The 26,980-nt window shown below is 43.0% G+C and overlaps 1 protein-coding gene across 1 annotated transcript in view; it reads left to right on the forward strand.

The window, feature by feature from the left end:
- PACS1 (phosphofurin acidic cluster sorting protein 1) overlaps window positions 1–26,980 on the forward strand; it is a 419,530-nt gene that overhangs the window by 158,830 nt on the left and 233,720 nt on the right. Inside the window, exons 12-15 of the mRNA XM_030219186.1 lie at window positions 17,032–17,147; window positions 17,408–17,543; window positions 18,232–18,336; window positions 19,591–19,697. Coding sequence (XP_030075046.1) covers window positions 17,032–17,147; window positions 17,408–17,543; window positions 18,232–18,336; window positions 19,591–19,697 — 464 coding nt within the window. The remainder of the gene's footprint in view (window positions 1–17,031; window positions 17,148–17,407; window positions 17,544–18,231; window positions 18,337–19,590; window positions 19,698–26,980) is intronic.

Here is a 26,980-nt window from a genome sequence, read left to right on the forward strand (position 1 = left end):
TCAGTGGTATCTGAAACAGCCCTCAAACAAAACAAAATGTCTGAGGCACAAACGCATGCCGCTTCCAGGTAAGAGCAAAGACCCTGGACACTATGGCAGATGGCATCAAGCATATTCCAGACCTCCTGCCCAAGGCCCTCAAACTAAAATATGTGCAGAGACAATGACTGAGAGAATGCAATCAACAGACAGCACTCGCCACTTCCACTATAAAGCCAGCTCCTAATTTTTGACTACCTACCGGTGGGAGGCAGACTACAGTTTTTCATGGAGGCATGGTGGGTATAATAATCCAGCGTTACAAAGTGAACTTCTCCAGATGTCTTCCAAGTTTTACCCTAACCAACACATCAAACATTCCACAACAGTATGTCAATTTCCTAACAATGAAATCGCCATGCTTCTGCAAGCCAGTATCAAAGAAATCCCACCTCACATATGGAGGCAAGGCTTTTATTTAAAAATGTTCCCTTATCTCAAAAAATCAGGAAGCCTCAGACCTATCGTTGACCAACCCAATCCGTGTCTGTATCAAAAATGAAAAATTCAAGAAGAATTTCCTTGCCACAATCTTTCCCAGGTTGTATCAGAATGACTGGCTTAACTCACTAGTTCTGAAGAATGCCCACACACACGTTCTAATCCACCCAAACCATTGTAAGTTCCTGCACTATGCTTTCTGAAATTAGCACATCCAGTAAAAGCTGTTCCCATTTGGTTTTTCTTCACCACCCTGAGTTTTCATCAAATAACATGCAGTAGTGCCCCCCAGCTTTTAAGGGAAAAATTCCTATGTATACCCGTATCTAGGCAACTGGATTATATCTAGTGCTTTACAGTAAAATGCACATCAGACTCTACAAAGGGCTTTTTATATACTGCAAACCTTTAGTTTTCTCATTGAGATATTCACGGTAATAACACACAAATGATACACTTCATAGGAGTATGCATTAACACAAAAGCAGCATACGTTTTTTTTTGTTTTTTTTTTTTACTGAATGACAGGACTTATATGGTAACTTCACCTAACCAATCAAACAAGCAATGTTCACTCACTTCAGCTCACAATGTTTTCAGGCTATTAGGACACATGGCAGCTGCTGTACAGACAGTTCCCTTAGCTAGATTTTACATGCGAGCAGTTCAATGACATCTCAAGCTATATTGGGCCCAGCATTAACAGCCCCTCAGCAAAAGAATGCCTCTATTAGGGCCTGCAGTGGTGGCTGAATCTAGACAATTTGACCAAGGGCTGCCCCCTTCCAACCTCGCCATATGATCCTCCTTCACTTTTGCACTCAAGGTGTATGGAACCAAAAAGACTGAGCATTGCACTTCAGTGTCTTGGAACTTGGAGCAGTTTTCAATGTGATGCATGCTTTGCTACCTGGATTTGAGGGCAGGTTATACTTTTTTTTTTTTTAATTCATTTATTCATTATTTTACAAGTTGCAATAACACACTTGTTGAAACACAGAGAGCATATTACAATCAATGAAAATATAAATCTAACCAAACAGGTTTTTCATGAAACTCTATCTCTTCCTCAGACTACTACTATTGATGGTGAGGAGGGTGATAAAGGTAATAAATAAAAGTTACAAAAGAAAAACATCATATATATGATATACATATAATAAGTGGCTTAACTTCTGATATTTACCCGTCTAAGTCTATTTACCATTATTCCTTGTTTAAGCTTTTCCTATCAACAAAAATCTGCAACTGCTCTGGCTCAAAGAAAATATACTTATTACTCAAATATTTAACTATGCATTTACAGGGATAAGCGAGTAGGAATGTAGCCCCCATCCCTCTCACTTTTTCCCTCAGCAACAAAAATTTCCTCCTTCTTTCCTGCGTTATTCTAGTAACGTCAGGATAGATCCAAATTTTTTGACCATAAAATAATTTCTTAGAGTTCTTATAGTCTCATCAATGAGCTTAAATCTTGCTCAAATACTAAGGAAACAATTAACGTACCGCGAGTCTCCACTTCAGTAAGTGAATCTTCCAAAATGGCAGTTAAGTTTTGAAGATCTATTTCATTTCCCTCTTGTGCTGGTATATTTTTCTTTGAAGGCAATTTTAAGAAGTAAACTCTATTGCAAGGCGGTATAGCTTGAGGGGATATATTCAAATTCTCCATTAAGGAACTATCCCCGGTACAATGGGAAAATTTAATAATCTCAATGTTAATCTTCGATTATAGTTTTCTAGTTGTTCAATTTTTTTGTGAACCATAAGTTTGTCCTTTACCAAAGAGTTTGTCGTATTCTGTATAGTTTTTATTTCTTCATGATTCTGTGATATTTTTTCCAAAGTGTCAATTCGTACCTTTTCCAGTGATTCTGTCAAGGAAACCATTTTAGTCATAATTGAAGTGGTTTCTCGAGCGGATTGAGAAACAGTTTGTTTTAGCTCTTGAAGAGTTTTCCAGATTAAGGTCAACGTTATCTCTGTAGGAATAGCTTCCTCCACGCTTTCCTCTGTCAACCGAACAGGAGCTGCACTGCCAGGCTGAGTGGTTCCGCTAACGACTTCCGTTGCGTCGACCTCTCCTTGCATTCTCCTTAGGTTGGCCGGGCATGGAGGTGGAATAATCCCCGGGGGTGAGAGTGTAATATCAAGGCCCTGAGATGCCGACGCCAACTCTCCTGCTACGGCTTCTAATGCAGGCCGCGCCATTCCGGTATCGCGGGTTTGAGTCACACCGAAGCGCTCCAAAGTCTGCTGCACTGGGGAAGACGTCTTGGCCGCCAGCAGCTGGCCCTTAGTTATCCCCTTTCTCTTCATGTGTGGCATGGTAAGAAACAATAGTTAGCGAGCAAAAGTTTCGGAGAGCAGCAGGAGCGTTACCGTGTGTTAGATCGCCATCTTAGCCACACCCCCTTCCGGCAGGTTGTACTTTTTGTGTATTTATTGTAACCCGCCTAGTTAATTAGCAGGATATAAATAAATGATTACATAAATAAATAAATAATGTTCAACCAAGTAGCAATGTTTAAATCAACAAACGAGGCAGCTCAGATTCTCTCCACCTTTGTTGGGAAGTGCTGAAACTTTGGCAGTTTGAATGCTGGGACAACAGAATCAGATAGCAGACTCCTGAGTCAACAGCTGGATCCTTACAAGTTGACTCATAAGTTGCGTACCTTTTATTTGATTCTGTAGAGAATGCAAAATGTGCCCTTTTTTTTTGCTCACAATGCCTTTGCAATTTCATGGAACCAAGGAGTCCTTGACAGTTCCCCTCATTCCCTTTGATTCCAATTGTTCTGGACAAAATATGTAGATACAAAGCCCAGGTTGTCAGTCACTGCAGTAACCTAGGCAAATATGGTTTTCCCCACTACTTGATCTAGCAAAGAAACTGCTGAAGGACAACATCCTTCACTGCTGTCACAGCAACAGGATCTACTCACAGCCTTATTGTTGAACAGGATATAATTGACCTTTTCCTTGTCTGAGAAGTATTAAAAAGTTTTCCTAGTTTCCAGAAGGCTCACAACATGGAAATTGTATCGACTCGTATAGTTCAATTTCTCCAAATAGTCTGGGACTCACGCTTAAGATCCCTTCTCATGTCCAGTATCACAAGTTTTCTCAGACCTTCAACTATCAGATTTGGACCTAAAAACCTGTTCAGTCTGTATCCATTTATCAGTTGTTGCAGCTTATCTCATTCACATTAAGGGTAAAATTCTCTTCCTCACCCATTAGTCTCACAGTTCACGAGAGGCCTCAGCAAGAAGAATCTGTAAATTCTGGGCACTGATGCACTAACCCTCATAAATACAGTTCTTCCAGAACAGAGGTGTCCTTTGGATCCCTCCTAAAAGTCTCAGAATTCCATGTGAACCAATCCATAGTCCTACCAACTTTCTTTCTGGGTCCTCACTCAGATCTTCCTTAGTTCCTTAGACCAGTGATTCCCAAACCTGTCCTGGGGGAACCCCTTCCAGTCAGGTTTTCAAAGTATCCCCAGTGAATATGCATGAGAGATTTGCATACCAAGGAGGCGGTGTATGCAAAACCGATCTCATGAATATTCATTGTGGATACCCTGACTGGCTGGAGTTCTACAAGGATAGGTTTGGGAATCACTCCTATATTACCTACAGGGCACCAAGAACATAACGAAAATTGTCCCACTCTTTGTTACATAGAATCCTAATAACACGGGTATATCAGCCTATAAGTGCATGCTCTCCACTTGAGTGTCTGATTATATATCTTTCTGATATCTTGAATCATATGTTCAGCCAGATGTCCAGAATGGAGCTCATTGATTTAGGACCAAGCAATTTCTAATTCTAACCTCAGAGCAGCGTTCTTTGTAGACAGTTGTAAAGTGGCCACATGGTCCTTCTCACACACTTCAAACCCTATTGCCTGAACCAGTCTTCCACACAAGACATGGCCTTTGGGCAAGTGGTGTTGCATAACCTCTTCACCCACAAATATCTTCCCGTAAAACTGTATTCAAAAGACCACCACCCTTCTCGCCCTGGAGCCACAAACCCCACAATATTTCAGAACAAAGGTGGCCGTCATAGAGTATAACTGCATCCCCATGCTTGTCTGCAGAGAAAGCAGAATTGCTTACCTGTAATGGAGTTCTCCATAAGGGAATGCAGCCATACATCCTCCTTCCCCTCAACAACAGCAAAAAAAAAAAAAAAAGTAACCAGAATCAGCAAGCAAACACGGCTGAACCTGCACAAGATATCCTCATGCAACTGAAGCTATGGGCTATGAACAAACAACTTGCTATGATATAACTGAAGGGGGAGTATCTTAGTGCAGAAACCCACACACCGGCTCAGAAGTCCAAAAAGATTTCTCTGAGCTAGGGGAGAGCTCTGGCACACAGGCTCTGTTGGTGATATCACTTTGGGAATGTGGCTATATTCCCCTACTGTCTATGGAGAACCCTTGATTCAGGCAAGTATCTGCCGCCTTACACAGTGATCACCATGCAAGTCCTCTGTCACTTTTTTTTTTTCTTTTGGCCATTCTGGATCAAACACAGCCTCTTCTTGTTTTATGCAGTTTTTCACAAAAAATGATTTATTCTACAAGCTTCCTCAATCTTAGTTTTATTCATTAGTACTAGCCGTTGATGGAATGGGGGGGTTTCCGAGCCCCCCCCCCCCCCCCAGAGTCGCCGCCACCCCTCCACCCGGCCCGAGCAGCACTGTAAACTTACATCAGCACGCAGCAGCAGGCACATCAGCAAAGCTGCCGTCGGGGCGGGCTTCCTTCTCTGCCTGTGTCCTGCCCTCGTGTGACATAACGTCGGCGAGGGCGGGACAAAGGCAGAGAAGGAAGCGCGACGGCAGCTTTGCTGATGTGCCTGCTGCTGCGTGGTGATGTAAGTTCACAGTGCTCGGGCCAGATGGAGGGGCGGCGGCGGCGACTCCGGGGGGGGGGGAGGGGGAGCGGTTCCGACGTCTGCAGCATGCCAGTAGAGACTTCCCTCTCTGTCCCGCCCCCATCATCACGTATTGAAGCGGGGGCGGGGCAGAGAGGGAAGTCTCTACTGCGCATTTGCGAGTGAGTACGGTCACTCGCCGTTTATATGTTTGATTTCTAAGACATGCACTGTCTCATTGTTGCCACTGTTCCAGGTATCCCCCCCCCCACCTTTCTCTTCTTTCTTTCTTTTTTGCAAAGTTTGTTTCATTTCAACTTCAGTATTTTTCTTGGTGACACAAACACGAGGCAATGGGTTTAAAAGATGTGATACATGCAATCAAAAGATGTCCATAATAGACCAGCAAAAGATTATATACAGTATCTGGGGCAAGACCATAATGCTCCTGGTCGCACTATTTATACTGAGATGTTTCCAAGGGCCATCAGATTCAGATGATTTAAAGTGCTTGACTTAATTGGTTCAGCTCCAAAGCCTAGCGCCCCAATGGCATTGAAAGTTTGAAGGCTGAAGAAGGAAGTGATATTAACCAACCCCAATGACCGCTTGAGCGAGGTGATCACTGCCATCGGTTTTAATATCAGCAGCCCCTGCAGCCATCCTGGGCATTGAGCACGGCAAAAGTGGTGATTACCTTTGCTGGAATATCAGCGGAGCATCAGTGATGTCCATCTCGCATCCCCATGCAGTGAATCTGCAAGATTATGCTTTCCAGCAGGGATCAGTGGCCTTGGGCTTAGCTCACGGGGATGTGGATGGAGACAGCATTTAAGCATGACCAATGGTTGCAGCCAACACATCTCTGCTGGTGACCCCGCTGCCCCCATTTGGCTCCGGAGGACTCTATGGCGATAGTTTGTACCTGGCCCAAGGAAATAAAAACCAGCCTTAAAGCAGTCTGCCAGGAACTTACAGCCCTGGGCACCGACCTGAGGGGTGAGATCGCAGATTTGGGTAAGTGCCTTGCAGACATGGAGGCAGGCCTTGAGGAACAGAGGCAATTACAGGACTTGAAGCAGCTTTGTTGGGCATAGTTAGGATATTAAATGTCTCATGGATAAAGTCAAGGATCTGGAAAATCGCAGTCGCTGATCCATCCTGTGGATCTGGGGAATCCCAATGCTGCCTGAATATTTGGACTGCAAAAAGGTAGCACAGCGTATTGCAGCAACCATGTTAGCGGCGTCCTCTCCATATGGTCCATTAGCATTGGGAGAGCCCATTGTGCGCTGGAACATGGAGACCTAAGGATATCATGATATGCTTCATGGAATACAACGTTAAAGAAGCTGTATTGACCAGGACGAGAGTGCCTTTTGAGTGGGACACTTATAAAGTGGATATTTATCAAGACTTGTTTACCACTACGCTAAAGCCCAGGAGTGAGCTGAGGCCCCTCTCTCAACACCTGCAAGATGAGGAGATCCGCTACAAATGGCAGCATCCATTCGTGCTGTTTTATAAGGAGGGGAATCTACACCACATCTGTTCAGTGGAGGAGGTGCAAGATTTTCTTTCCCACGCTAAGGAAGGTCATAAGTACTGGGAAAGACCAAAGGCCCATCAAGCCCAGCATCCTGTTTCCAACAGTGGCTAATCCAGGTCACAAATGCCTGGCAAGATCCCAAAAAAGTACAAAACATTTTATACTGCTTATCTCAGAAATAGGAGGTTTTCCTCAAGTCCATTTAATAATGGTCTATGGACTTTTCCTTTAGGAAGTCGTCCAGACCTTTTTTTTAAACTCTGCTAAGCTAACTGCCTTTAACACATTCTTTGGCAACGAATTCCAGAGTTTAATTACACATTGAGTGAAGAAATATTTCTCCGATTCATTTTAAATTTACTACATTGTAGCTTCATCGCATGCCCCCTAGTCCTAGTATTTTTGGAAAGCGTAAACAGACGCTTCACATCTTCCCGTTCAACTCCATTCATTATTTTATAGATTTCTATCATATTTCCTCGCAACCGCCTTTTCTCCAAGCTGAAGAGCCCTAGCCGCTTTAGCCTTTCCTCATGGGGAAGTCGTCCCATCCCCTTTATCATTTCCATCGCCCTTCTGTGCACCTTTTCTAATTCCACTATATCTTTTTTGAGATACGGCAACCAGAATTGAACACAATATTCGAGGTGCAGTCGCACCATGGAGCGATACAAAGGCATTATAACATCCTCATTTTTGTTTTCCATTCCTTTCCTAATAATACCTAACATTCTATTTGCTTTCTTAGCCGCAGCAGCACACTGAGCAGAAGGTTTCAACGTATCATCAACGACGACCCATAGATCCGTTTCTTGGTTCATGGCTTTCGTCCAGGGAATGCATCTGAGATTGAAGCATGAGCGGCTAGTAGCTTATAAACACTACCCTACCGTAGCATACACTTGTAATAGCTCCAGCAACAAAACCATGGGGGTTCTGATAGCATTATCCTCAGCTTATCCTTGGCAGGTTCGGCAGGTGTGCGGATGTGGCTTTCATCCAGGAAATGCATCTGAGATCGAAGCATGAGCGGCTAGTAGCTCAAAATACTACCCTGCCATAGCATATGCTTATAATAGCTCTAGCAACAAAACCATGGGGCTTCTGATAGCGCTATCCTCAGCTTATCCTTGGCATGTTCAGCAGGTGCTGCCAGATAAGAATGGACGCTGCTTATTGCTTAAGCTACTTTTGGGAGAGACAGCCTACACCTTTGTTTCTATTTATGCCCATAATGAAGAACAGGCTGCGTTCCTGGATGACTTGGATCATGCTCTGCAGCTTCATGGCCATCTCCTCTTTGGGGGGGGGGGGGGGGGATTTTAATGTCATGCTTGGCCCTCAGCTAGATAATATGGCACTGAGAGTGCAATATGCGCAGCAAGATATAGCATGCCTTAAAAGCTTTATGGCATGCTGAGGTCTGTTTGACTTGTAGAGATGTGACCATACTACTGACAGGGACTATACTTCTTTTTCTTCCCAACATCAGTCTTATTCTTGGATAGACATGTGGCTGGGGGATGGGGACATCGCTGATGCTTTGCAAATGTCTTCTCTTGAGGCCCGTACCTGGTCAGATCATATGCCAGTGCTGATTAGCTCTTTTTCCAGCATGCCAGAGGATGGGCCCTCAGTATTGGGGTATGACTGATGATACCTTATTGGACCCTAAAAATGTTCAAGCACTGGAGAAAGATATCAAGGAATACAAAGAACTTAATGATATAGAGGCCGTTAATCCTTTTACTTTATGGGAAGGTCTTAAAGCGGTAATCCGGGGGAACGTTATTGCCTTGCAGGCCCATCTTAAAAAAACACCGGTTGGCTCAAGAGCATTCCCTTCATACCCAAATCGCCCAGTTAGAAGTAGCCCATAAGAAAGTCCCTTTAGCTCCTTTGTGCACGGAACACCTTCATGCATAGCGTTTGGAGCTCAATGAGGTGCAAATGGAGGAGTAGACTAGTGGTTAGTGCGGTGGACTTTGATCCTGGGGAACGGAGTTTGATTCCCATTTCAGCTTCTTGTCACTCTGGGCAAGTCACTTAATCCTCCATTGCCACAGGTACAGATAAGTACCTATATATACTATGTAAACCGTTTTGAATGTAGTTGCAAAAACTACAGAAGGGTGGTATATCAAGTCCCTTTCCCCTTACCATATCGGTTTGGTTCGACGTATGCAACAAGATCATTTTGAGTTTGGGAGTCATTCAAGTCGACTGCTGGCTTGCAAGCTGAAAAAAAAAAAAGCACAGTAGAATCACATTATTTTCCATTAAAACTGACACGGGGATGCTGTACTCCACAACAGAGCAGATATATTTATTTATTTAGATTTTGCTCACACCTTTTTCACTAGTAGCTCAAGGTGATTTACATTCAGGTACTCTGGATATTTCTCTGTCCCAGGAGGGCTCACAATCTAAGTTTGTACCTGAGGCAATGGAGGGTTAAGTGACTTGCCCAAGATCACAAGGAGCAGCAGTGGGATTTGAACCGGCCACATCTGGATTGCAAGACCAGTGCTCTAACCACTAGGCCACTCCTCCAGATATAGGCTAAGTTCTACCGGTTTTATGGCAATCTTTATACTCCGGATCATAAGGCCAGTCACTCTGATATTATAGCATATCTTGAGGCAGTAGACCTCCCTTCTTTGACACCTGGGGAAACGGCTCAGCTTTCTAAGCTGGTGGAGTTGGAGGAGTTACAGTGGACGATTGGAAATCTTCCTCATAACAAAACCCCAGGATTGAACAATTTCACCAATAAATTTTATAAAACCCTTGGCAAACCTTTGTCATGCTACTGCAGGTTTTTACATTTGATGAGACTGACCTGCCTTACTCTTGGTGTCTCGCAGTGATGACGGTATTATTGAAGCCGGGCAAGATGCCTTAAGTTGTGGCTCATATAGACCTATCTTCCTACATGATATTGACTAGAAGATTTTTACAAAGATCTTGGCACAGCAGCTTCAGAGCCCTGGTTGGTTCATGAGGACCAGGCGGGCTTTATCCTGGGCCCGCCGTCAAACTTATGATAGGTGTTTGCTCCATATACGCCAGCAGGCTCGGGATGACCATGCACCTGCGTTGTTATTGTGAATTGATGTTGAAAAAGCATTTTGATGGTGTGTGCTGGCCTTTTATGTTCATTGTGCTGGACAGAATGGGGTTTTAACAGGCCAGTATTCTGCTTGTTATGCTTGCTTTATAAGAGCCCACTTCCTAGCTTACGGATTAATGGGTTGTATACTTAGCTCTTCAAACTACATCTTGAGACTGTCGGGGCTGTGCGGTCTCCCTATTTCTTTTTGCTATTTCAATAGAACCTCTGGCCCAGATGATCAGAAAAGATCGGGAGGTTCTGGGACTGGGTAGTGACCCGCATGAGCATAAAAGTATGCTTTTCTCGGACGAGATTCTCCTTTAATATCTCTAGATACGTTGCTTGGGGGTGTCACTACGGTTCTCATACAGTACGGCCAGGCATCTGGCTTTAAGGACCAAGTCAGCAATTTTGAATCTAAATATAGCGGAACCAGTAGTGGAGCACTTTAAAACTAACTTCTCTCTTCAATGGGTGCCTAAATCTATTAAATATCTAGGGGTTTGTATTCAGCTAATTTTCCTGGTAAACTTTGTGAATTATTTGAGAAGTTGGATAGATGGGATGGTTTCACAGTTTCATGACTGGGTCATATCCAGGCACTAAAAATGATTTTGCATATACTATTGTATTTGTTTTTAGCCCTTCCTATTCATAAGCATGTTTTTCTACAACTCAATTGTGAGATGTTTGCCTATATTTCGCGGAAGAGTCGTCCACGGGTGGGTAGACATATACTTTTTCAACCCATCTCTAAGGGGGGAATGGGTGTCGCCCAGTTACGGGTCCTCGTGGATTGGATCCCAGGTACCTCTAAAAAGTGGCTATATTGGAGACGGGCTTGGGTGGGCGCCACTTTGTTATGGACGATTCCTTGGTTGTCACAAAAGGATTTCTTGGTATTGACGTGAAGGGTTCCGATGAGTCTCAGTCATCCCTTGACTATGTGGTATTTGATTCGGAGTAAATTTTTCTCCAATCACCTGTATCATCTGCAGACAGCCCTACAATATGCTCCAGGTTTCTCGCCAGACCCTGGGGACCCAGTGTATGAGATAGGCCTCCAATGGCTTACGTACCCTGAGGCAATTCTGGGAGGAGGGGGGAATTTGTGCCGTTTGATGACCTTTTAGGAGGAATATGGGCTCAGAGAGAGATTTGTTCCACTACAGACAAGTCCGGGATTTTCTCTATCGCAAGGCCCAAGAGGGCCTAGGCTTGACAGACACTGATCTGGAAAGGGCCATGAGAAGGGGGGGGGGGGGACGAGAAGGGGTGCATTTCTCTGTTTTATATTAGCTTTGTTACTGTACTCCTCTGGTATACCTCCAAATGGGACGCTGATTTGCATTTTACCTTTCCATCTGAGAGCTGGGAGAAGGGTTTTAAATATCTATTTAAAATTTTAGTGGCAAGTAATCTTTCTGAAAATGGTTTTAAAATTTTCTATCAAAATATTTTCAGACTTCAGATTGCTGTTGGGGAGGGCCTGTGGGGAGAAGGGCACGTTTCTCCATATATGGTGGATATGTGCTTTGGTTCAGACTTTTTGGGGATCAGTGTTGGATTTAGTGCAGCAGATTCTGCAGAAACCTTATTCACAGCAGGCAGAATGTGGCCAATTACACTTTAAGCTGGAGACCATTACAGTAGACCAACGTAAGCTGGCTATTCATCGGTTTACAGCAGCGAAGCTATCATTGGCACGGAACTGGAAGCAAAAATTTATGCCACCTGTATCCCAACTTATTCAGAAAATGGACTTCCTCTTTCAAATTTCCAAATTAATTGCATTGAGGTGCGGATGTTTGTTGTCCTCTTTGAAAATTTAGCAACCTTATGAACAATGGAGATATCAGTTCAGTCTGAGTACCTCTGATTACAAACTAGCACCACCAGTAGGAACTGCTGCCAAGCTTAAATGCAAATGTAGGCTAGCCTTGCTTTGAATTGTTGCCAAGCTTAAATGCAAATGTAGGCTAGCCTTGCTTTGAATTGTTGCCAAGCTTAAATGCAAATGTAGGCTAGCCTTGCTCTGAAGTGTTGCAAAGCTTAAATGCATATGTAAGCTATATCTCGCTCTGAATTGTAGCCAAGCTCAAATGCAAATGCAGATTTTGAACTACCAAGCTTCAATACAAATGTAAGCTTTAATTCGCTTGAATGCAAACCAGCTGAATGTTTACCACAGCGCCTTAGACACAGATATGAATACCAGTACAACACTCCTAATCATCCATTGTCTCTCCCTACTCTTATACGCAAACACAACCTACAATCCAGATAACAATCCCATTACTCACAAATCACACAGCACTCACATACACACAATGCCTACCATAACAACTCACCCACAACACAACAATCCTATGTACAACCAACCAACAAAGATTACCTAAACCAAAGACACAATAACCAACCAAAAGGAATAATCTCCGAGTATGAATACCGCCGACAAAAAGAGGAAAACATCAACAACAACAAACTCAACCACCGAAGAAACAGACAACTAATAAAAATAAACACATCAAACCCCCCCACGGAACCATACCACTCAATCCAACTAGGATACATCAATGCAAGATCAGCAGTAAGCAACGCAGTAGACATACTAGACTGGATTACCACAGACAACTTAGACCTTCTATTTATCACAGAAACCTGGTTCCATAGCCCCACAGACCCCGCCATCTTAGAAACATGCCCACCAGAATATAAAATCACCCACTGGACAAGAAATGGAATAAAAAGAGGAGGCGGAATAGCTATTATTTACAAACCCGAATTCACCATCACAATCATAGGTGAATCTACCTCACCACATCTTGAAATTGCATCGACAAGAATTAATCATCCAAACCTAATAGGACACCTTAACACAATCCTATTCTACAGGCCACCAGGAAAATGGCAAGACTCCCAAACAGAACTTATGGATTTCATCTCGAACTCCTGCGTATCTGCCTCAAACATCCTTATACTAGGAGACATCAACCTACACCTAGAAGATGACACCTCACCAAGCACACGAGAATGCAAAGAATTCCTAAAACTCTGGGATCTGCAAGTACCCAACACGCAACCAACACACAAAAAAGGACACACACTAGATATCATAACAAACAAATTCGAACCGGACTCAACCATCATACTCACTGACACAAGATGGACACCCACACTATGGTCAGACCACCATAAAGCAAACGTCTCTCTCTGCTGGCGAAAAACACTTATAAACACAATCAATAAACAGAAGCGAACAACATACACAACGAGAGGAAAAATAGACCCCACAATATTCTGGCAACAGATCTACCTGAACGAATGGTCAATAAACGCTGACACCATCCAATTCCTCCAAGAATGGGACGATCTATGTACAACAACATTAGACAAAATCGCCCCAATACAAACCAGAACATCTCGCAGGAAAAAAGCAAATCCATGGTTCACCGAAGAGCTGAAAAAACTTAAAACACAAGTCAGGAAATTAGAATGAGAATGGAACAAAAAGAAAGACGAACAGACACTAAGCGATGGAAATCACTTCGGAGAAAATACAAATACACCATAAAACAGACCAAAAGACTACACTACAAAACAATAATAGGACCTAACTACAAAGACACACATAAACTCTTCAACCTTGTGAACAAATTGTTAGACACCACACCAGTCACAAACAACGGCAAAGATCTACCAGATGTTGACAACCTTGCGAAATACTTCAAGGAGAAAATTATACAACTACGACTCAAAATACCCGCTAGCTCTATTGAGCATGCCACACTCTTAGAATGTCTAGATCCAGAAGAAGGAATACACCCAGCAGACAGAACCTGGACCGAATTCGAAATACTATCAGAAGACGTCATCTCTGAAACTCTCAAAAGATATGCCAAATCCCACTGCAAACTAGACAAATGCCCAAACAACCTCATGAAATCTGCTCCTCAACAATTCAAAATAGACCTAACGAACCATGTAAACTTCATGCTACAAAACGGAATTTTCCCAAAAGAAAAAGGAAAAATCTTACTCACCCCAATACCTAAAGATACAAAGAAAAGCACGAATGAATTAACCAATTACAGGCCAGTAGCATCCATACCACTAATAACCAAAATAACCGAAGGAATGGTAACTAAACAACTCACTAACTATCTAAACAAACACTCAATATTGCATGATGCCCAATCAGGATTCCGGTCGAATCATAGCACAGAAACAGTATTAGTCACCCTTATGACTAAATTTAAACAAATAATTGCGACTGGCAACAATATACTCCTCCTGCAATTTGACATGTCAAGTGCCTTCGATGTGGTAGACCACGGAATCCTATTACACATACTTGAATACTTCGGCATTGGAGGAAATGTCCTAAATTGGTTCAAGGGGTTCCTAACCCAATGTTCGTATCAAGTCACATCAAATTCAACCACATCTAAGGCATGGACACCTGAATGTGGAGTACCACAAGGATCACCTCTTTCACCAACCATTTTCAACCTAATGATGATCCCTCTGGCAAAACTCCTATCAAACCATAACCTCAACCCTTATATATATGCTGATGACGTGACAATATACATCCCTTTCAAACAAGACATTAACGAAATCTTCAGCGAAATCAATAAAAGCCTACACATCATGAACACATGGGCAGATGCATTCCGTCTGAAATTAAATGCTGAAAAAACTCAATGCCTGATACTCACCTCCCAATACAACACAAAGGAATTCACCGCTATAAACACACCAAACCTAAACCTTCCAATCTCAGAAATGCTCAAAATCCTTGGAGTCACTATCGACCGGCACCTAACACTCGAAACTCACGCAAACAACACAACTAAAAAGATGTTTTACTGCATGTGGAAATTGAAAAGGATAAGACCATTCTTCCCAAGATCCGTCTTTCGCAGCCTAGTGCAATCCCTCGTACTCAGCCACCTGGACTACTGCAATTCACTATACGCAGGTTGCAAAGAGCATACACTGAGGAAACTTCAAACAGCCCAAAATACGGCAGCCAGACTCATCTTTGGAAAGCCAAAATATGAAAGTGCAAAACCATTACGAGAGAAACTGCACTGGCTTCCACTCAAGGAACGCGTCACTTTTAAAGTATGCACATTAGTTCACAAAATCATCCACGGCGAAGCCCCAGCCTACATGTCTGAGCTAATAGACTTACCACCCAGAAACGCCAAAAGATCATCCCGAACCTTCCTCAACCTCCACTTCCCCAATTGCAAAGGCTTGAAATACAAGACGCTACACGCGTCAACCTTTTCTCACATGAGCACGCAGTTTTGGAATACACTGCCGCGCAACTTAAGAACAATCCACGAGCAAGCTTCCTTTCGCAGATCATTGAAGACCCATCTTTTTGAAAAAATTTACGGAAAGAGCCAAAACACATAAAATCCACACTTACTGTTTAGTAATGCACTATAAATCCACTTCTGAACTCTCATCCCCCGTAATCCCACATCACTCATACCTTTACTCACAGAAATATGTATGCCATATGTCTTTATGCCTTAATATTGCCCTTCAAGCTCCCATTGTCTCCTTCCAATGTTCAATGTTTGTGTTCCATTGTTGCACTCCTTAACGACACTTCGATTGTCTCGCATAATTCTGCACAATGTAATCCATAACCAATCTGTAACAAATTGTACTTCCATCATTCATTTCTTATTGTAAGCCACACTGAACCCGCAAAAAGGTGGGAAAATGTGGGATACAAATGCAATAAATAAATACCTAAGGTTGGAAGCTCCACAGCTCCTTGGGAGTAGGGGGAGAAAGAATGGGGAAGGGATTCTATTTTTATAGTGGCTTATATGTTGTGATGCTGGTTTGGCTGTTGTTTGCTACCAGTTCTGTAATAAAGTGTTGAAACTTGGGGGTGGGGGGTGGAAATTTGAAGACCAAGGAGCCTGGGAACCATGCACTCTGCTGGGTGCTAGTGGGTTGATTACCCTACTCAGACCTGAAGTCTGGAAAGAGGTTCAGGAACGAAGAACCATCCTTCTATTTTTATTCACTGGACGATTCTTCTGCATTGAAGTTGACCTCAAAAGGGGGAGGCAGTGTCAAGTGTTGTCCAGAGTCACCAGAGCTAAGGTGCTGTTCCCCACCAGTGCTTGAAACTGAGAGCTTGGAAATAGAGGTACCAACCATTCTTGCTCCAAAGTGGTGTTGATCAGAGGAGTGCTCATTTTCCATTTTGGCATCAAAGCCAAAGTGGCCTCCAAGTAGTATGCATCCCAACCATTGGTTCATCCCTGCTGTATCAGGGGGATGCCTCTTCAAGTGCTTTTTATTTTTTCTATCACCACATTTTGTATTCAGCCAATACAGTTGATTGCAAAATTCTGTTCTGAGGAGACAAATTGTTCAAAGGATGTTAGCTTTTTGATGACACTCTTACCCTTCCAGTGACCAAAACTACTTCTTAATTGAGTTCCATACAGCTTAACCATACGCTTAATTTTGACAACCAACCATTGTTGCATGTCGTTGCATAATAGGCTTCTATTTATCACAGCACTGGCACCAGGATTGATAGGGTCACATAGATAATCAGCATACTGATGACAGCAGGATAAATCAGCCACACAATCTTTCCCACTTCCCCTTATGGCTGAATTTTATCTAAGATATGGATTAGACCGAAGGAAGGAGTAATGGTCACACAAGAAGGGAGCATTCACGCATGTCCAGAGTTCTTTTTTTTGTAGACTTCTGGGCTTTGAGAGACTATCTGAACTAGCACTATCAGAGATGATTATGCCCATATGTGGCTGATCTTTCCAGCTGTTCATGGAGAACTTCCATTACAGGTAAATAACCCCACTTTATTAACATGATGGGAATCCTGGCAAGACCTGTAAACATGTTGTACTTGAAGGTTGAAACTATATAGATATTTGTTAGAAAGACTTCCATTCTTTTTTCTCCTGTGTCCCTCAGGAGGTTACTGATCAGGATTCGTTTGCAGATTCAACAAATACATTAACCATTCCTGACAAAGCAAAGACTCCAATGAAGACAGGCAGGAGTGAACAGCAAAGCACTGCTTCCCCCAGGTAAATTGGCACAACTGGTCTTGGCCACCACTTTCATCCACTGGATGTAGAGGTGCACTGGAGATGCACAACAGCATGGAGTTTCTCATTTACTCCTAACAGAAGCACATATGCAATCTTTTGCTCCTGACCTATGAACATCCAGAAGAGGAGATTAAAGTAATTCTTGCAAAATGCATGGGGAAGGGGGAATGATGTGTGTTTAGCTGAAATTAGCTGAATAACGCTAAACTGCCACTTGGTGCTCTCTTGCATTGCAGCAAAGCAGATGGGATGCACACACCACGACAGAAGAGGAGTACCCCTCTGAGGGAGAGACAGTTCTCCAAACCTCTGAGTGAGAGGACCAACAGTTCTGATAGTGAGAGGTCCCCAGATCTGGGCCACAGCGCACAGGTGAGCAGGCTTGAGATACAATGATATGGCAGTGGGAAAGCAAGCATAGGGGAGGATTTGAGAATTGTTAGATCATGGAATACAAAGACAGGGCTGAGGCATAGGGTACAGCTTGAGAGTGTGAACCGGAATGGTAATTGAAGGACTGAAATTAATCTACTTCAGTGCTCATTGTAGCTTTCCCAGGAACTGAACCACTGAGGCAAAATCTTTCAGCAGTTTTGTCACAACTTAAACTCCTTAAAAGTTGCAGTAAATGCTACAAGGAGTGGAGGAGTAGCCTAGCGGTTAGTGCAGTGGACTTAGATCCTGGGGAACTGGGTTCGATTCCCACTGCAGCTCCTTGTGACTCTGGGCAAGTCACTTAACCCTCCATTGCCTCAGGTACCAAAACTTAGATTGTGAGCCCTCTAGGGACAGAGAAAGTACCTGCATATAATGTGTACGGCGCTGTGTATGTCTAGTAGCGCTATAGAAATGATTAGTAGTAGTAGTTTTTCAGTCCTACAACCAGAACCTTATTCTTGTATTTGTATTCTTTATATAAGCATATATTGCATTGTCTGTGTTCCCCTCTAGTACTGCTTTATGTGAAAAGGTGAAACCTGGAATGTCTAATCAGATTGCTGCACTCTGTTCTCTCTAGATAAGTCCTAACATCCAATTTCTCCTCTTGTTTCTTTGGTAGATTCCTAGAAAATTGGTCTATGACCAGCTGAATCAGATTCTGGTGTCAGATGCTGCTCTCCCAGAAAATATGATTCTAGTGAACACAACAGATTGGCAGGGTCAGGTAATGCTTTCCTCTTGTTACTGTGTGCCTGTGTTAGGCTTTCCTTTAATTAAATGGCATTCTTTTCTATTTTTTATTTATTTTTACATAATTTTATATTGTAAACCACCATGATCCATACTGCCTAGCCTTTGACAAATCAGAGAAAGCATTCTGCTGATTAGAGACAGGGTGTTCTGTCTGGATATTGATAAACTACTACTACTACTTGACATTTCTAAAGTGCTACTAGGGTTACGCAGCGCTGTACAATTTAACATAGAAGGACAGTCCCTGCTCAAAGGAGCTTACAATCTAAAGGACAAATGTACAGTCAGTCAAATAGGGGTAGTGTAGATTTCCTGAAAGGTATAAAGGTTAGGTGCCGAAAGCAACATTGAAGAGGTGGGCTTTGAGCAAGGATTTGAAGATGGGTAGGGAGGGGGCTTGGCGTAAGGGCTCAGGAAGTTTATTCCAAGCATAGGGTGAGGCAAGGCAGAATGAGCAGAGCCTGGAGTTGGCGATGATGGAGAAGGGTACTAAGAGGAGGGATTTGTCCTGTGAGCGGAGGTTACGGGCGGGAACGTAAGGGGAAATGAGGGTAGAGAGGTAATGAGGGGCTGCAGACTGAGTGCATTTGTAGGTATTTGTAGGTATATTGATAAACTATGTGTGACCGAAGACACTGCCCTCCCCCTCTCCTAACCCAAAACAAACAAAAAACCACCACCCTGGTGTTTGAAGATTGCCCAGCCTGTGAGTTGGTAAAAGTATGCACATTCAGCAAGGTATCCCAAGGTCCAGGGGCTGGTACAATGCATGTGGTTTCTTCATTTTAAACATTATACATTTATTTTAGTAGGGGAAAATACCCAAAGACAAAGGAGTCCAAAGTCTCAGTGGGTACTTTCATCTTACGCATTTTGACTTTCAGAATTGGGTGCAGGCACAGTGAGTAGAAAGCGGCAATGTGAACAGTCTGAAAATTGCCCTTCTAAATGAAATCCTGGTGCTCTTGTCAGTAACTGATGCCTGGTCTACATCTCTTGGGTGTGCTCATATTTTGCTGCTGGTGATCTGTGTGTGTACATGACAGAATGTTGTAGTAGCATTCAGCTTTTTACCATATCCATGCTAGTTGCAGATGGTAGACATGACTGCAGATTATAATGATAGTGTGTAGGGATCTTCTTTGATTCTATGTGACTTCCACTAATTATCAGAGATTTGTAAGTACACAGTCACTTCTGAGTATCCCCACACTCTTCTTTTTAGTATGTTGCAGAGCTGCTGCAGGAGCAGAAGAAACCTGTGGTGTGCACATGCTCAACTGTGGAGGTCCAAGCTGTGCTGTCTGCCATCCTCACCAGGATCCAGAGATAGTAAGTCAGTGAGATAGTGGGACTCTTTATCCTTCCACCATACTACCAATATGGGACTTCCCCTTCAGGCCACGGTCACCCCTTCAACTCTGATTCAGCTGAAAATCATTATCATTTGATAAGTTCTTCAGTGTGGCATGACTGAGTAGTCCAGTGGTTAGAGCAGCTTGTAAACCCACCATGGACAGGGAAATACCTACTGTACCTTAATGTATCTCACCTTGAAAACTACTGAAAAGTGTGAGCTAAACAATTGCATGAAATGAGTTTGTGATGCCTCATTGTGGTTCCCATCACTAAAGCCACCGTTAACGGAGAGTGACCTATTTTGCTTCTCCTTAATGCTAGCATGCTGGCAGGTCAGCTTGGGAGTGAAGAGACTTAAAAACATTTATTTTTTCTTGTACTGACTGTCATAGACCTGATTAAATGTAATTTTCATGCACTCCTTGATATTTTGCATACACATATTATTCTAGATGCCACAAGGGAACTATTTTTACTGTGATGCAAGTATTGTAGAGAGAACTGGTAGAAATTTGAGAAATTGATGATATACCCCACATACTTTGCTCAGGAATAAGGTTCATTACTGTCATGGTGTGCACAAAAAAAAAAGAGGCACAGTAAAGCCGCAGCACCAATCCAAATGACTGAAAAGGAGTAGCCAAAGAATCCAACCAGTGGCTGACAAGAGATTTATTAAAAAAGCAACCTTTAAAAAAAAATGTTTTTCTTGTTGTACCATACAGATGTGCTATTAAGAACCCAATATCTTTCGGCAGCGAACTGCTTGCATCAGGGGCACATTTGGTCCTTGTAATAGGAAAATGTAACATACCTAAAAATAATAAAACAAATCAGAGCATAATATGTGCAATAAAATTATAGTAATGGAATATGAAATAAAATGACTAAAATTAATAGTAAGAGTAGATATTAAAAGTTTTGCACTGTAGAAAACATCCAGATTGATACGAAACTAAAAGGTGAAAAGGAAGTGTATTACTTAAAAACAGGATATTCAGAGCATAAAGGTTGTGTACACTGGGCTTCTTGAGGCCAGTGTGACATGCTAAAAAAAATATATATATATATAAATCTTGGTCATTTAAAATATATAAAAACATAGGAATGCAGCATTTGGATGGTACAGATCTCAGAGTAAAGAAAGGGGGACATACCAGTAGCTTAAAGATGAGGGATCATATGGTACCATTCTCACTGAATCCCATAATGAAACGGGCATAGAAAAAGAAAATAACATATTTGCCAGGACCCCATGATTGTAGGCTCAGATTGCACAAACCAAATACATGCCAGCATACTGCACTGGGAATATGTAAAAGTAAAGTTCATAGGATTAAATGGTACAAATCTTGCATAAGGCACACTACCCAGGTTAAAAGTAGAATACAGGGCGCAGCTGCCACTAATTGGATAGACATGTGATTCAGAAACGCACACCTGCCCTGTAAAACCACTTAAATTACAATTGTTATGTAAATTAAAAAAAAAAAGAAAAGAAAATATAATTCCTTAGCGGCACTCCATACTGGTCAAACCACTTGGATTATGCACACCTACCAGCAGATGGAAACTGAAACACTCCCCCCCCCCCCAAGGATATTCAAAGCTATTTAACTGGCCTGACATGGCTGCTGACTGGTTAAATAGCATATCGGCGCCTAACTGCAGATATCTCCCGCTGAATATCCAGTTAGCCACTAGCCAGCTATATCGCACAATATAGCTGGTTAGATGCAGGTATTCAGCACTTAAAGTAGGTAGCATAAATAGCAGGTCTATAGGACCACTAAAAAGTTAGCCAGTTAGCACTGAATATCAGCTTAACTGTTAACCTTTTAGCAGTTTAAAAAAAAACCCTGGATGTTCAGTGCAGTCGTGGGAAACCGCCTGGCATTGAATATCCAGGTTTAACGTCAGCGGTGGACAGCTGAATAGTGGGCCCACTAACTCTGAGACTTGTATAAGAACCCTGCAGTTCTCAGCCAGCCAGTATCTCTGTCTCCCAGCAGATGGTTGACACGCAGCCTGTTCAGACTGAGCAGGTCTGGTAGGCCCGTGGAGGGGTCCCTAGTGGGGAAATTCTTTATTTCTTATCTTTTACTTAGCCTCTGCTTCTCTTAGCCTTTCCTTTGCCTGCCTTTATTTGGGGGTACTGGTTCATGGGGGCTGCTTTTCTTACAGGGGTGCTACACCTGGAAGGTCAGGTCCCTTTCCTCCTCCCCCAGTGACCCTACTTGTAGGGGGAGTTGGGTGTGTGCCTCTGTTCCAGAGCTTCAGGATGCCTTGAGTGTCCCTGTTCCCTTAGCAGTTGCGGTGCTCTTGCTTAAACAAAATTTTAGAAATAAGAACGAAGTTAAAGCAAGCAACGATTTTAGGTAAGCAGGCGGAAAGATCTGTACCTGTGCCCGAGCAGCTGTTGGGAACAGTGAGTTTGCTTCAGGGTTGCCGCTCCATTTCTGAGCGGCTGTTTTCTGTTGCACGGCACTAGCGATGGCTTTATCATGAACGTGGAGATGGCTAAAGATGTAAAAGGTGACGACCTTTTTCAGATATATTGGAGAAAGGAGAAAAGATAGGAATGGAATTGCGAGACTGAAAGATAATGAGAATTGCTATGTGGAGAGTGATGAAGATAAAGCGAACGTGTTGAACAATTACTTCCCTTCGTTGTTCACGGAAGAAAATCCTGGAGATGGACCGCGGTTGGCTGCAGAGGGAACATTTGGGAATGGAGTGGATACTGTGCTGTTTATGGAAGAAAGAGTTTATAAACAGATGGAGAATCTGAAGGTGAACAAAGCTATGGAGCTGGATGGGATACGTCCCAGTATACTAAAGGAGCTCAGAGAGGTTCTGGTGGGACCTCTTAAAAATTTATTTAATAGATCTTTAGAGACAGGAGAGGTTCCGCGGGATTGCAGACGAGTGGATGTGGTCCCTTTAAACAAATGTGGAGACAGGGAAGAAGTGGGAAACTACAGACCAGTAAGTCTCACGTCTGTGGTAGGAAAAATAATGGAGTCGCTGCTGAAAGAAAGGATAGTTAACTTTCTAGAAGCCAATGAGTTACAGGACCCGAGGCAACATGGCTTTACCAAAGGAAAATCCTGCCAAACGAATCTTATTGACTTCTTTGACTGGGTGATCAAAGAACTGGATGCAGGACGCACGCTAGATGTAATCTACTTGGATTTCAGCAAAGCCTTTGATATGGTCCCCCACAGAAGACTCGTGAATAAGCTGAAAGGGTTGAACGTAGGACCAAAAGTGGTGAACTGGATAGGAAACTGGTTGACCGACTGGTGGCAGAGGATGGTAGTAGATGGATTCGACAGGTGACGGTGGTAGTAAGTGGAATCTGCTCGGAGGAAAGGAAGGTGAGCAGTGGAGTTCCTCAGGGGTTGGTTCTGGGGCCTATTATGTTTAATATATTTGTGGGAGATATTGCTGAAGGGTTGGAAGAAAAGGTTTGCCTTTTTGCAGATGACACGAAAATAGCCAATAGGGTGGATACCATAAGTACATAAGTAATGCCATACTGGGAAAAGACCAAGGGTCCATCGAGCCCAGCATCCTGTCCACGACAGCGGCCAATCCAGGCCAAGGGCACCTGGCAAGCTTCCCAAACGTACAAACATTCTATACATGTTATTCCTGGAATTGTGGATTTTTCCCAAGTCCATTAAGTAGCGGTTTATGGACTTGTCCTTTAGGAAACCGTCCAACCCCTTTTTAAACTCTGCTAAGCTAACCGCCTTCACCACTTTCTCCGGTAACGAATTCCAGAGTTTAATTATTCATTGGGTGAAGAAAATTTTTCTCCGATTTGTTTTAAATTTACTACACTGTAGTTTCATCGCATGCCCCCTAGTCCTAGTATTTTTGGACGCTTCACATCCACCTGTTCCACTCCACTCATTATTTTATATACCTCTATCATGTCTCCCCTCAGCCGTCTCTTCTCCAAGCTGAATAGCCCTAGCCTCCTTAATATTTCTTCATAGGGAAGTTGTCCCATCCCCGCTATCATTTTAGTCGCCCTTCGCTGCACCTTTTCCAATTCTACTATATCTTTTTTGAGATGCGGCGACCAGAATTGAACACAATACTCAAGGTGCAGTCGCACCATGGAGTGATATAACGGCATTATAACATCCTCACACCTGTTTTCCATACCTTTCCTAATAATACCCAACATTCTATTCGCTTTCCTAGTCGCAGCAGCACACTGAGCAGAAGGTTTCAGTGTATTATCGACGACGACACCCAGATCCCTTTCTTGGTCCGTAACTCCTAATGTGGAACCTTTGCATGACGTAGCTATAATTTGGGTTCTTTTTTCCCACATGCATCACCTTGCACTTGCTCACATTAAACGTCATCTGCCATTTAGCCGCCCAGTCTCCCAGTCTCGTAAGGTCCTCTTGTAATTTTTCACAATCCTGTCACGATTTAACAACTTTGAATAACTTTGTGTCATCAGCAAATTTAATTACCTCGCTAGTTACTCCCATCTCTAAATCATTTATAAATATATTAAAAAGCAGCGGTCCTAGCACAGACCCCTGAGGAACCCCACTAACTACCCTTCTCCATTGTGAATACTGCCCATTTAACCCCACTCTCTGTTTCCTATCCTTCAACCAGTTTTTAATCTACAATAGGACATTTCCTCCTATCCCATGACCCTCCAATTTCCTCTGTAGCCTTTCATGAGGTACCTTGTCAAACGCCTTTTGAAAATCCAAATACACAATATCAACTGGTTCCCCTTTGTCCACATGTTTGTTTACTCCTTCAAAGAATTGAAGTAAATTGGTCAGGCAAGATTTCCCCACACAAAAGCTGTGCTGACTTGGTCTCAGTAATCCATGTCCTCGGATGTGCTCTGTAATTTTGTTTTTAATAATAGCCTCTACCATTTTCCCCGGCACTGACGTCAGACTCACCGGTCTATAATTTCCCGGATCTCCCCTGGAGCCTTTTTAAAAAATCAGCGTTACATTGGCCACCCTCCAATCTTCCGGTACCACGCTCGATTTTAAGGATAAGTTGCATATCACTAGCAGTAGCTCTGCAAGCTCATTTTTCGGTTCTATCAGTACTCTAGGATGAATACCATCCGGTCCAGGAGATTTGCTACTCTTCAGTTTGCTGAACTGCCCCATTACGTCCTCCAGGTTTACCGTGAAGTCAGTAAGTTTCTCCGACTCGTCCGCTTGAAATACCATTTCCGACACCGGTATCCCACCCAAATCTTCCTCGGTGAAGACCGAAGCAAAGAATTCATTCAGTCTCTCCGCTACGTCTTTGTCTTCCTTGATCGCCCCTGGAGGGTGTAGAAACAATGAGAAGAGGTTTGCCTTTTTGCAGATGACACGAAAATAGCCAATAGGTTGGATACCCTGGAGGGTGTAGAAACAATGAGAAGGGACCTCCAAACATTAGAAGAATGGTCGAGGATCTGGCAGTTAAAATTTAATAGTCAAATCCTCCGGGGTAAATGATAACGTTCAGGTTTTTTTTGTTCACATGAGGGAGGTTGGAGTGCCATGATGTTAATTGGGCTTTTTAAGCAGTAACATACTGCGAGAGCGTCCTGCGGGATAAGTCCCAGTCACTGAGCACTATACGCATATTAAAAAAAGAGAAAAATACACATTAGTATCACGTTTGCACTATTTAAGTTTAATATATAGGTTTTAGATAAAATTTAATGCCAAGAAGTGTAAAATGATGCACTTGGGGTGCAGAAACCCAGGAGAGAGATTAGTAAGCTCAACTCAGGAGAGAGACCTTGGAGTGTTGGTGTCCGAGGATCTAAAGGTGAAGAAACAGTATGACAAGGCGACAGCCATGGCCAGAAGGAGGCTATGCTACATAGAGAGGGGTATAACCAGCAGAAGAAAGGAGGTGTTGATGCCCTTCTACAAGTTGTTGGTGAGGCTCCACTTGGAGTATTGTGTTCAGTTTTGGAGGTTGTATCTCACTAAAGATGTAAAAAGACTGGAAGCGGTGCAAAGAAAAGCAACAAAAATGGAATGGGATTTGCATTGCAAACTGTACGAGGAGACACTTGCTGACCTGAACATGTATATCTTGGAGGAAAGGAGAAACAAGGGTGACATGATACAGACATTCAAATGTTTGAAAGGTATTAATCCACAAACAAACCTTTTCTGGAGACAGGAAGGCGGTAGAGCTAGAGGACATGAATTGAGGTTTATGGGGGGCAGACTCAGGAGTAATGTCAGGAAGTATTTTTTCACAGAGAGGGTGGTGAATACACGGAATGCCCTCCCACGGGAGTTGGTGGAAATGAAAACTGTAATGCAAGTCAAACGTGCATGGGATAAACACAAAGGAATCCTGTTTAGAAGGAATAGATCCACGGAATCTTAGCGGAGATTGGGTGGCAACGCTGATAATTGGGAAGCAAAACCAGTACTGGGCAGACTCCTACGGTCTACGCCCTGATCGGACTGAATAGATATGGATGGGCTTGAGTTTAAATTTTAAGGGGTTTCGATGTTGGCGTCAGAACTTTTAGTTCAAGAAGAGTGCTGGGCAGACTTCTATGGTCTGTGCCCTGAGAATGGCAAGGACAAATCAAACTAGGTATACATATAAAGTATCATGTACCCTATCCCATCAGGCGCGTAGCAGACTGTTGAATTGCTAAACCTATCAAAGTTATTACATTCATTGCACTAATTTACTCCACACTTCCCCCCACCTCTTTTTTTTAAACATATGTCTGGGCACTCTTACCAACTGGAGGGGTTGTTAAAGGAATAGGGAGGGTAGTGGAATGGGGATTGAAATACTAAGTACAGGTTACATGTTGACATCCTTTTAACACCCAGTTATATAGCATGAGGTTATGAACCTTGACATTACATAATTGAAGCAATCAGTCACCTGAAAGAGGGTGGTGGTTCAAGTATTGATGGATGTAATGTGTATGGTTCTTGTTTTCTACATTATACCAATAAACAGATTTAAACATAATGTACCATGTAAAATGAGTTTATCTTGTTGGGCAGACTGGATGGACCATACAAGTCTTTGCCATCATTTACTATGTTACTATGGAGAAGCCGCGCCACTGCTGCATATATGGGAAGCCTGTGCCGGCTCTGTGGGAAGCTGAAGCCAGTGACAGTAGCTGTGTCAGAAGGACTGCGAGGGGAGAATCTGGCACTGGGAGCTACCACTGGGGATTATGTGCAAGTGGGCCCTTTGGCAGAAAC

This window comes from Microcaecilia unicolor, chromosome 11, assembly GCF_901765095.1.
Source record: "Microcaecilia unicolor chromosome 11, aMicUni1.1, whole genome shotgun sequence".
Taxonomy (NCBI): domain Eukaryota; kingdom Metazoa; phylum Chordata; class Amphibia; order Gymnophiona; family Siphonopidae; genus Microcaecilia; species Microcaecilia unicolor.